At 44.6% G+C, this 12,645-nt stretch overlaps 1 protein-coding gene across 3 annotated transcripts in view; it reads left to right on the top strand.

Moving 5' to 3' along the window:
- LOC129841328 (catenin alpha-2) overlaps window positions 1–12,645 on the top strand; it is a 697,172-nt gene that overhangs the window by 555,820 nt on the left and 128,707 nt on the right. For all 3 annotated transcript variants that reach the window (XM_055909550.1, XM_055909553.1, XM_055909551.1), the window contains exon 9: window positions 1,861–2,013. In XM_055909550.1, coding sequence (XP_055765525.1) covers window positions 1,861–2,013 — 153 coding nt within the window. The remainder of the gene's footprint in view (window positions 1–1,860; window positions 2,014–12,645) is intronic.

Genomic DNA, 12,645 nt, shown 5'->3' with positions numbered 1-12,645 from the left:
ATCTTCTTTATTTTTAAAGAAGGAAAAAACAAAACAACAAACAGAACAGACGACCGTGAAGCTATACAAACATCAGTGCTGACACAAAACACTTCGACATAGACACAGCTAGACACATTCACTCAACACAAACCCATACACTACACCCAACACCCCCTTTACCATATAACCACCCAAAACCGACAAAACACAAACATTCCCCATGTCACACCCTGACCTAACTAAAATAATAAAGAAAACAAAGAATACTAAGGCCAGGGCGTGACAATAGGCCTATGTTTTTCCTCGAACTTCGTAGAATTACACAAAACACATCCCTGACTCTACCTAAACAAATAACTGTTGTTGTAAAAAAAAAAAAACATAATTTGATATATTTCAACAAATATTTCCTCCTGCAATTAATCCTTTCTCATTGTTTATGCACTATTTGTCAAGCGTTGGTGCTTATGTTTGCTGCACCTTGCGAGTTGATATGCATCTGATGCATATGCTAAAGCGGATGCCCGACAACGTTCTCTAGCGGGTACTTATAGGCTGGAAGGCCAAGCGGTTGTAGTGTTCAAATATTTCCCACCTATTGAACACAGCACAAGATTTTGGCTATAGCTGAGTTGCTTATGTAGGCCTGTCATGTCCTACAGCTCTTGGCCGGCTTCTAGTATGTCTCCCAAATGGATCCCTGTTCGCTATGTCGTGCACTACTTTTGACCAGGGTCCATAGGGCTCCGGCCAAAAGTAGTGTACCAGACTCCTTTTCTCCCCTCAAAGAACCAGCGTGATGGATTAAACCTCCACAAACCATAATTCATCATTACTGTCCCTCCACTGTGGCTTGGCAGTTAAGATTTTAATTGGTCGGTGGAGGGGTGAGTGTGCGTGTTTCACTGACTGATGAGTGTGCGCGTGCGTTTGTGCGTGTGAACGAGCTTGACTGACTGATCATTATTGCCGGTTAGGAGCCAAACGCCCTTGTCAATCACCGGCACCCCCATATCTCCCTCGCTGCCCCTCTAAATCTTTAGTTCTTTAACACCAGGAACACGGTGCAATAATGTTTTCTTTATAGCCTAATTATGAATGATTGCATCAGAAACTAAAGTGAAGTCCCCACAGTAGTTGCTCATTCATTCAAATGGCTTCAGTCTGATAGTCGCGAAATTAAACTTCACAAGACTAGTCAATTGACTCCTTTGAACCGCTACTCCAAAGACATTTGACTGGATGGTAGTGTGTGTGTGTGTGTGTGTGTGTGTGTGTGTCCTTCCTTCCGAGTGTGTGTGTGTTTGCGTGCTTGCTTGCCTCTGTTAGTCTCCAAGGGTCCATATGCCCAAGTCCTTCTCTTAGTAAGATAAAGCACCTGTCTACTGTCATTGTACTGCCTCTATTCCCACTAGTCTGTTACACTGTCCGATATGAAGAGACTGCGAATACCATCAGTGTCCATTTAGCAGGGAAAAAGGGCTGTGTTCCTTGACAGTTTTGCAAAACGATTCCATAAACAAATATATAAGTCGCAAAGTGCTGGCCTCGTAAAAGGTCTCATGGGGAAAATGACACCTCGCCGGCAGCCATTTTACTATTTTATGACCTCCTGCTGCTGCTGGTCCTCTCTTTCCGTTTCCTCATCTCCCCGCTCTCCCTGTCTCTCTCTCTGTCTCTCTGTCCCTCTCCCCTTGCTCTGTCTCCCCTCCCTCTTCCCCTTCAACCTCTCCCCCTCACTCTCTCTCTCTTTCTCTCTCTCTCCGCCCCCCGCTCTCAATTCAATAATACATATGTTATACTTTATTGGCACGGAAAGTTAAAACTTTGAGTAAACACAAAGTTAAACACAATTTGTCTCTGTCCCTCTCTCTCCAGCTGAGGAAGGCGGTGATGGACCACATCTCAGACTCGTTCCTGGAGACCAACGTGCCGCTGCTGGTGCTCATCGAGGCGGCCAAGAGTGGCAACGAGAAGGAGGTCAAGGAGTACGCGCAGGTGTTCCGGGAGCACGCCAACAAGCTGGTCGAGGTAAGTCACAATTTTCCCCCTGGTCCCCCCAGTCTTTCCCACACCCCCACGCACCCAATCTCCCTTCCTCATTTCCCCTTGTACTGCAGAGTCGTGATGTGCTTATCTGAGACACCATATGGAGGTATAGGATGTCAATAATGCATTCCCAGACAGTACAAGAGAGAGCAGGAACATGTCAAGGAAGCTTCCACCTAGCTACTGTCGATCAAAATGAAAAGTTTGTTAGTGAGTCATTTTTGTTTGTCAGAGTTCAAAATGTCACCGTCAGAAGATAATTCCTATTGCGTTACGATGTATACGTTACCGGTAGAAAGCCTCACTATCATGCCATTCAATAAGAGAGCCATAAGCAGACATATGGGGCGCAGTCTTCATATGCCTTTTAAAGGGGTTTTCAAGTCTCATTGACAGATTTGCAGGGAATAGCAGAGAAACGGGGTGGCGGAATGAGGGTTCGAACCACTGACTCCAGGAACATATGTGGTCCGGGGTCAGCAGCACCAGCACTAGACCGGCCCCAGGCACACCTTGATGTAGCCTTGATCTAGTAAGGAACAGACACCTTTTCTTGATGTATTATGGTCACACAACACACATAAATGCTATTACCCACACACCCTTTTCACATAGACACATACATGTCATATACTCTCTATTATGTCTAGATCAAAGAGTATCTGGCTGCCAGACAGCTCGTGTGCTTCCCAAATGGCAACATATTCCCTATGTAGTGCACTATATATATTTTTTAACCCTTATGGGTCCTGGTCAAAAGCTGTGGACTATGTAGGGAATAGTGTGCCATTTGGGATGGAACCACTTTCTGACAGCCAGGCAAAGTGCATTCTGTTCTGGTCTGTCTCGAAATAGCCCGTCACAAAAGCTAGGCCAGGATACCCAGTCTTGGGCCATCTGATTGGAGGGCGAAGATCGATTCTGAGTCACGGTTGCCTGGCAAGGTTAAAGTAATTCCGCTGCCTAAAAATAATAAAGCACCCTTTGCTGGCTCTAACAGCCGCCCAATCAATTTGCTTCATGTTCTTAGTAAACTGAAGGAGAGAATTGGGTTTGACCAAATACAATGGTATTTTTCAGAGAACAAGTTAACTACTGACTTCCAGCATGCATTTAGATAAGGACACTCAACTTGTACTGCATTGCCTCAGATGACAGATGATTGGTTAAAAGATATGGGTAATAAGATGATAGTTGGAGCTGTGTAGTTAGATTTAAGTGCAGCCTTAGCCAATAGAACCCAGAGAGTGTTATTCAATGGAATCTTCTCGAACATCAGATATGAACAGTGCGGTGTCCCTCAGGGCAGTTGCCTTGGGCTGTTACTCTTTTCTATTTTTACAAATGATTTGCCACTGGTTTTACACAAAGCTAGAATGACCATGTATGCGGATGATTCCACACTCTACATGTCAGCACCCAAAGCCAGTGAGCTCACTGAAATTCTAAATAAGGATTTTCAGTCAGTATCATAATGGGTGTTAATAATAAACTGGTCTTAAATACAACTAAAAGTAAAAGCATTGTATTTGGTTCAAAACATTCTCAAAGACCTAAAACTCAACTGGAAGTTGAAGAAGCTAAACTCCTAGGTATAACATTGTATGGTCAATTATCGTGTTCAAGTCATATTGACAAAGTTGGTGTGAAGATGGGGAGGGGTCCTGTGTAGCTCAGTTGGTAGAGCATGGTGCTTGCAACACCAGGGTTGTGGGTTCCCATGGGGAACCAGTATGAAAATGTATACACTCACTCACACTGTAAGTTGTTCTAGATAAGAGTGTCTGCTAAATGCCTAGAATGTTTTTTTTTTAAAGTGGGTATATCTGTTATAAAAAGATGTTCTGTGTTTTTGACACACAAAATCAAGAGCGAATTCAAGACAACGCACAGAGTCATGATCACATATCAAGTTACTCAAGCAAAACAGCAACAACAAAAAAACTGAATAAAACACCTCACAACTCAACGCCTGTCCCCAATCTGACCTAGTTGTAATGTTTATATTAATGTATGTAAATAGTTTTTTTGTCTTTGTTTTTTGTGTCGGACACCAGAAAGACTAGCTGCCGGTCGCCATTGGCATCGGCTAAAGGAGATCCCAGTAAAAAAATGTATCATTCACCCCCATGAGGCTGAGTTCCCTCTTTCTCTGTCTTAGTCTCTCTCTCGCTCTCTCTCTCTCTCTCTCTGAGGGTTCGAGCACTCCACAACCCCTTCTCTTCCGAGAAATGTTCAGTTCAATTTGGGCTTGAGTTTACATGATGTTCCCTCTATGCTCGTTGTAATGTAATAGAGGAATACAGAAATGATTCGAAACTGAATGCAAGTGGAGCTCTTTGATAGACGGGCAGGCAACATTCAAGGTCATCCCATTATACAGTGAATATTATTATATAACATTTTTACGAACAGAAACTTTCCCCTCAACTGATCCTGCCTCAAGTGTTTTTATCAACTCAGGGCAGTTGGGGAGAGAAACTGAATCTGTATCCTAAATGGCACCCCCTGTGAAGGGAATAGGGTGCCGTTTGGGACTCAGCCTGAAAGAGAGAGATATCTGCCCTTAGCCTTATTAACATGATCATGTGGTTGTATAACCTGTTTGTTTTGATCTGAGCTTGGTCCCCTCCCTTAAAGACCCCCGCGCACGCACACACACACACACACACACACACACACACACACACACACACACACACACACACACATTCATTGGCCTAGTACGTGACATATCAATGGCTCCTTCCCAGACAATGGGGGGAAAGGAGGAGTGAAGGTTATTAAATGATTTGCAGTTGCTGTAGTGGAGCCGGAATGAAGGGCTATTAGAAGGGCATTTAGCTTCGAAACACCAGTCAGCCAGGCAGAATGCAGTCTGACAGCCCACACACACTCAAACACACACGCAAATCAGCAGGATCATGCAGGTAGCCTGGTGGATAAAGCTTTGGACTTGTAACCGAAAGGTTGCGAGCTCAAATCCCCGAGCTGGCAAGGTAGAACATCTGTCGTTCTGCCCCTGAACAAGGCAGTTAACCCACTGTTCCTAGGCTGTCATTGAAAATAAGAAGTTGTTTTTAACTGACTTTTCTAGTTAAATAAAGAGTTTAAAAAAATACGCACTCACACATACAGACATGTTAAAGATACATACCACCTACAGTATGTGTTGTGGGGTTCATGGATTTTTTAAATGAAGGATCATTTATGGTAATCCTGGGATGTAGTCTTTGCTAGCCTTTGACCCAATGTACACACACACACACACACACCACACACACGCATTATGTCCATACAGATGGATGGCTTAATGTTTTTTTTTTCGTTTTTTTTTTTTTAATTTTACCGTTATTTTACCAGGTAAGTTGACTGAGAACATGTTCTCATTTGCAGCAACGACCTGGGGAATAGTTACAGGGGAGAGGAGGGGGATGAATGAGCCAATTGTAAACTGTGTGTTAGTTCAACGTAGGTTTATTAAAGTGTATTTAGTCGCATTTGATAGCACTGTGTCTGAAAGTACTGCACATCGTGTACAAATAAATGGATCGCAATCGCGCACACCATATTAGTTTAATGACAGTGTTTATATACACATTTCCCTTCTGTTGGATGGCACAGTATGTTCTAAGTGTTCATTATACACATATGGATGAACGGGCGATGGCATGTGGTGTTATTAGTTTAAATGAAGGTATGTTCATATACGCACGTACACTGCACCACTTTCAAAAATACTAATATCGCTGACCCTCTCACGTTAAACAACCATCTTTCCTGTAGTTTATTTGTGTTGCCAACGTAGTGGTGCGCACACTGAACGATGTGGCACAGACTGGGGGGGGATCACACACACCAAGATTCTTCACTTGGTCGTGAGGATTGTCGATACCACGCTGTCTCGCGAAAGCAAAGATGCGATTAGATTTAACGTAGCTACAGTGAGATGTGGCTCAACGCAGCCTCGTAAACGTTTTCAGTCAGACACTCACACTTGCCATACAGAGTTGATCTATCTAGCCGCCATTTTGAATTGAGTAACATTTCTTGTGAACTTCAGAGCTGTAACAATTTGACACTTTGGCTTTTGTTAAAGTACAAACGCGTACTAGTAGTAGTAGCCATCGCTTCTGCTTGAGAGTCTACACGTTCTGGGTGATGCTAAACAGCGTCATCATCTCACTGGCTTCTTTCTCTGGCGAGCTCTCATTGGCTGTTGCTGATCACCGTTCTCGAAACTTGTCCTTGGCACATTGACCCCACAAGAGCGTTGCAGATGGTGTGCCGATAAAATCCAATGTTTGGAAATACCGGGACGCCTGGGACTGCTCTAACACGAGATCGGTAGTCCTCAGATTGCGTCTCTGACCTGCTCACATTAAACGAGTGTCAGTCAAGGCCACGTGCCCCCGAGTATTCAACGGCATGGGTTTTTGGTCGCCGATCTCAAAAACTTGTCTGGGACAGCTAAATCGGGGGCCAAAAATCATGTAGTGCTTTAGATGTGTTTGATAGCACCGTATGGTGATGGAAGTCGGCCATGTTCAAATAGATGGCTGTGTGTCGGCGTGATTTCATTAGATCTAATGCATGTATCGCTATACCTCTGTGATCTTGTCAGAAGCTGCTATACGTAGTTGATATACATACCTGGCAGACATTTCCCACGCATCCATTTTCCCTGAGAAAGTTGTGTGTTGTCAAAAGGCGTTGTCATTTGTCATCGTTGTCGTCGTCATCATCATCTTCATCATCACTACATGATGCTCAATGCTTGTTAGATCCTACTGAAGAAAGGAGAGACATGCGTGTAAGCTATTGCTCCCTCCCTCTTTAACTCGCCGAGGTCCACATTGATCACTGTTGAGTATCTAACGGGTTGTTGCCATGTTGAATCTGCCCTTCATCAAGCCTGTTTTGTCTCTGTTTGATCTCGTCTGTCTCGGGCCCCAAGTTTCCCCTCTCGCCCCTAACCCCGGGCCCTCTGATCACCTTGCACAGTCCCAAGTTCAACCTCTCCCCCACGCCCCCCCTTAATCGCATCACCCTCATTAGCACCTGCCCGACCAAGGCAGAGGAAGCCACTAATTACAAACAAGATAATTTGATTGGCTGAGTCGGGAGAGGACCGGAGAACAAAGGGAAAAAGAAGACATAATGAATATAATGCAATAGACCTCAGCGCTGTAGAAAGGAAAATATTGATGATGTACTTTTGTATGAACTTAATTAGCCCAAATTCGATTGGGGCTTTTTGGAACACACTCGCTCTGTCTGGTTCGCCCTCAACCTCCACCCCCCATCAGCCTCTTTATTTCAACTTCCTGGTCTTAATATTATGGAATGGGACAGCTTTTTGGCAGGCGGGAAATGTTACTCCGTGAGTTGGCCAAGGAATTGGACCTAACTGGCTGTGGCTGGGGTTTGGGATATACGGCGTATGACAAGCTTTAGCTACACTTCTCATCATTGTGATATTGTACTGCCCGTTGCCCAACTTCAGCCATAGTAGGCACTTATTCATCGGGAGAGAGGGGGATGGAAGGAGAGAGAGAGGGATAGTGAGAAAGATTGACAGTGACAGAGAAAGATTGACACATCGAGAAAGAAAAAAAGAGAGAGAGTATTAGAGACTTCCAGTGTTAGGGTTCTGTTGGCCAGCTACAGTGGGGTAAAGTACTTAAGTAAAAATACTTTAAAGTACTACTTAAGTAGTTTTTGGGGGTATCTGTACTTTACTTTACTCTTTATATTTTTGGCAAATTTAAATTTTACTTCAATACATTCCGAAAGAAAATAATGTACTTTTAAATCCATACATTTTCCATGACACCCAAAAGTACTCGTTACATTTTGACAGGAAAATGGTCCAATTCACACACTTATCAAGAGCACATCCCTGGTCATCCCTTTTGTCTCTGACCTGGCGGACTCACTAAACACAAATGCTTTGTTTGTAAATGATGTCTGAGTGTTGTAGTGTGCCCTTGGGTGTCCGTCAATAAAAAAAGCAAGAGAATTGTGCAGTCTGGTTTGCTTAAAATAAGGAATTTGAAATTATGTATACTTTTACTTTTGCTTTTGATACTAAAGTACATTTTAGCAATTCCAGTTCCTTTTGACTTTTACTTGAGTCATTTTCTATTAAGGTATCTTTACTTTTACTCAAGTATGACAATTTAGTTATTTTTCCACCACTGGCCAGCTACACTCCCTGTGTTAAGGTTCTGTTGGCCAGCTGCCCTCTCTGTGTCAAGGTTCTGTTGGCCAGCTGCCCTCTCTGTGTTAAGGTTCTGTTGGTCAGCTGCCCTCTCTGTGTTAAGGTTCTGTTGGTCAGCTGCCCTCTCTGTGTCAAGGTTCTGTTGGCCAGCTGCCCTCTCTGTGTTAAGGTTCTGTTGGTCAGCTGCCCTCTCTGTGTTAAGGTCTGTTGGCCAGCTGCCCTCTCTGTGTCAAGGTTCTGTTGGCCAGCTGCCCTCTCTGTGTTAAGGTTCTGTTGGCCAGCTGCCATCTCTGTGTTAAGGTCTGTTGGCCAGCTGCCCTCTCTGTGTTAAGGTTCTGTTGGCCAGCTGCCCTGCCTATGTTAGGGCCGGCTAATTATGTGGCTACAGAGCTCTCATCAAATCCCAACACTCCCGTAATGAGTCGTACCTCTCCCTGACCCGCCGTCCCAGAAAGACTTCCAACGAGGAGAGCCTCGTCCGTCTTCAAAGACCAAAGCCGCCGCTACCCCCCCCCCCCCCCCCCCCCTTCGCCTTCTCTCCTTCTCCTCCACTATAGTTGATACCCTCTTAATTATCTCTCCCTCATTAAACAATAAAGGCTCTCAGTCTCCATTATATTAGCGCTGACCAAAACCCTGACACGCTCTCATTAACTGAAACACAGGATGAACATTATTTAGTCCCGGCTATCAAATTGCCTCCCGTCTTCTGTTCTGGGGGGAAACATTTATTTTATTAATATTGTGAGGTGGTAGTATATTAGCTTGGTCGTTACCCCTGTTGGACATCACAAGGACGTTGCCGTCCATCACTATTCCAATGTTGAAGCAAGGTCCCGTCCCTGACCTTGGCTCGATGTTGGCAGGAGGCCGCTCTGGAGAGAGACTCATTACGGTCCCATCCTTAGGGCCTTTTTCCTTTGTGTTTCTGTGCAGGACCTTCTGAAGATGGCTACCTCTGCCCTCTTCTCTCTCAACTCTATACTAACCAATCAGTGCCTGCCTCTGTACTCCTTTTGTCTGTCTGAAAGAATTCTAGTATGTGTTGCTATTTTTCTTTCACCTATTTTCTCACAATGGGTCAATGTCAGTGTTAGTGCACTGTCCCGTCCTTTCCAGTCAGAATCGTTCAGATAATGTGTATGAAATTAGCCACAACACGATACAATAGAGCTACCTGTTTAAAGCTAACAGCCATGCCATGCTTACCGGTTAAAAAGGACTTATGGCGGTTAAAATCCGGAGACAAATCCCCTTCTCTGGCCTTGTGTCCCCTGAACTTGACCCCTAGCCTCCCTTCTTGGACCACATGCAGTCATGACCCTTCTCTTACCCCCTCTTCCACCCCATATTCCCTTTTTTCACCTCATTCCCCCATTTTCTTGTACTCTGACTCCCACTTCAAAGCAGCCACATTTGCTTCACTAGTTCCATTCTCTCTCTCTCTCTCTCTCTCTCTATCTCTCTCTGTCTCTCTATGTCTCTGTCTCTGTCTCTCTCTCTCTCTCTCTCGCTCTCACTTTCTCTCTCTCTCTCTCGCTCTCACTCTCACTTTCTCTCTCTCTCTGTCTCTCTCTGTCTCTGTCTCTGTCTCTCTCTCTCTTGCTCTCACTTTCTCTCTCTCTCTCTCACTCTCACTTTCTCTCTATCCCTGTCTTGTTCCCCTGCCTGTCCTCATTAATATGATGTCTCAATGGTCCCTGGTTTCATCTGTGGTATATTTGTAGTACGACGTCCCATGATAACATTACACCCCTTTGTAGTGCTTTTGTCCCTTAACTCTCTGCTTTGAAGAGCATTTGTTTCGCTCCTACTCTTAATTTAGTTTCTCTGTTTCTTAATATTTGAACGCTAGCTCCTATTAATAATGCATTGTTTACAATAGGCCCAGTTTAAAAAGAGTGGGTTTTAATAAAGTTGGAAGGCACTGAATAGTTACATTTTTTATATTCGATTTTTATCATAGACGATTACTATCGCTGGGATTTTTAGAAACCATAAAATAGTGATGTATTTTTAGCCTCAGTTATTCCTGCACTTCTAGCCCGACCTTTAAGAATTGTGTCTTAAATGGACTTCACCGCCGTATACAAGTCAAAAGTGAAAAAGCAGCTGTCCATGTTGTTCATTGGTGCTTCTCTTTAAACTATAACCTGGACTAAACCGAAAACAGTCAAAGGCTAATAGACTGTAACCTGTAATCTTACAAGTACATGGAAGCGCACATCTCCCCTGTCCATGTTCTATGTAATCAGCAGTAATAAGACCTCCCAATGCCACCAACACTGGTCCCATTTACAATTCCAAAGTAGCAGTTAAGTGCCATTCTCCGTTCACTGTTGAAATATTACCCTCCTTACGCAAGAGGACTTGAAACGCTGTTTTAATTTCTGCTGCATCAGTTCATTAACTCGCCATCCTTTAGATTTAAAGCAGTGACCTTACTCGGGGATGGGAGGGAAAGAGAGACCGGAGACAACGAAAATTGTCGATGATTATGCAGAATCGATATGGGAGTTGAATGTATCCAATATCGGATCGGCCTTCGGAGCGTGGCGAGACTGACCACGGCAGTAAATATTACCCCGGTGGTTCGGAGTGCATTAAGCTGCCGTGTCAGGAGACAGCGGTGGGGGGGGGGGGGGGGGGGGGGGGGCGGATGGATGGCTGTTGGAACAAGTCTATTTGTGATGACCCAGACCTTTGGGCAAATGGTTCATCCCTGCCCTGCTCAGGAGTTATGGGCCTCCGAGGAAATCTAGGCGCAGGAGATGGGGAGCAGCAGACAGCTTTTGGAGGGATTGAGAAAGAGATACATCAACACCCCTCCCCCTCCCTCGCTAAAGATGGCATTTTAACATGTGTTTGATCTGCTCTGAGGTTAAAATAATTAGTCATCGGAAAAGGAACTCTATTAGATTGGCGTCTCCCCACCGGGGTCACACCTGTTTGTCCAGATGATCTGCGGTCGCCTAATACTGACCCTACGACCCTACAGGGGGATAGATATATCTCAAAACACAAACTAGATCCATCCACCACACGGAGTCAGAAAACTCCTGTGCTCAGCAATCATAGGTGACAGCTGTGGATTAATAGGAGGTTTAAGGTGATTTAACTGTGATTTAGGGTAATCAGATCAATAAAGCCACTGGTTACAGCTAATATGTCGCAGCTGGGGTGGAAATCGCAGCAACTGGGATTGGGACTGGAACGGCCATAGCCTTGGGGGCTATCAGCAACACTGACGTTCCCCCCAAAAATCCCAAGGTTTCCTGTAATCCCGGTTGAAAGGTTCCCGGCATCAGGAGGGAATAAGTAGGAAATAAAGAGTCCCCAAACCAAGATTTTCTGGAAAACCTGGGAAAGTTAGCGGAATCCAGAGTTATAGAGCGATCCCAGTCTTCAATAGGTCCGTTTGAAAACCACCACTTCTTCAGTTGTTGTGTTGGTTACATATTTAAAGAGGTTCCTTTGGTAGGTCTGATGTATAATTTCTCATTGGTCACAACTATTTATTCAGCTGATATCTGCTAGCTGGATATGCCTCGTGGCAGTAGTGACACTAGGTCTTCAGTCCCCAGGCATTCACGTCCATTTGTTACGCCTTGAGCGATAGAACCTGTCTAATTGAGACATGGTATTTTTGCTCTGTCGCTGATGTGAACCGTGCGTTCCTATAGTCCCCGTGTGTAGGAGGAGGTATCTTTAAGTGTCAGGGAATACTTTCATTACGCAAGGTCATCTGGATAATGATAGCCTCAATGAAGGAACAAACACACCTAACATGGATGAATCTATAAGGAGAAATCTGCCGTTATTACTTGACTCTTAGAAGAGTATAATGGCGACCTTAATGCAGGAACAAACACAGCAAATTGATGTATATTTTAGGAAAGTTTGGTCTTCATTACTTGAAGCGTTCTAAATGCATTTGATTAATATGAAGAAGAGGGTACAATGCTCGACCTATTTATAGTCTACTAGTATCCTTTCCCTAGATATCTAAAACAGTTAAGTGAACCCAAAATCACCCTGCCCTGTTCCAGTGTTGCATTGCCACAGGGTTTTGAGATGTAAAGAACGATTAGCCCCAGATTGAAAGGCCGGCCCGCGGAATTAGCCTTTTCATCTCCAGTCTAGAATACAGTAAACTGCTGCTTAGCCCATTATGTCCTGCCCAGGTCCCTGTGGACCAGCAGGGACAAGAGAGAGGGCAGAGGGAGGGAGGGATAGAGAAAGAGAGGAGGGAATGGACAGAGGGAGGGAGGGAGAGAGGTTTGGGATGGAGAAAGAGATGGAGGGGTCAGAGAGAGGGAGGAAGAGAGAGGATGGGATGGAGAAAGAGATGGAGGGGTCAGAGAGAGGGAGGAAGAGAGAGGATGGGATGG

Source organism: Salvelinus fontinalis, chromosome 42, assembly GCF_029448725.1.
Source record: "Salvelinus fontinalis isolate EN_2023a chromosome 42, ASM2944872v1, whole genome shotgun sequence".
NCBI classification, from domain to species: domain Eukaryota; kingdom Metazoa; phylum Chordata; class Actinopteri; order Salmoniformes; family Salmonidae; genus Salvelinus; species Salvelinus fontinalis.
This window is presented reverse-complemented; position numbering and strand designations above follow the sequence as displayed.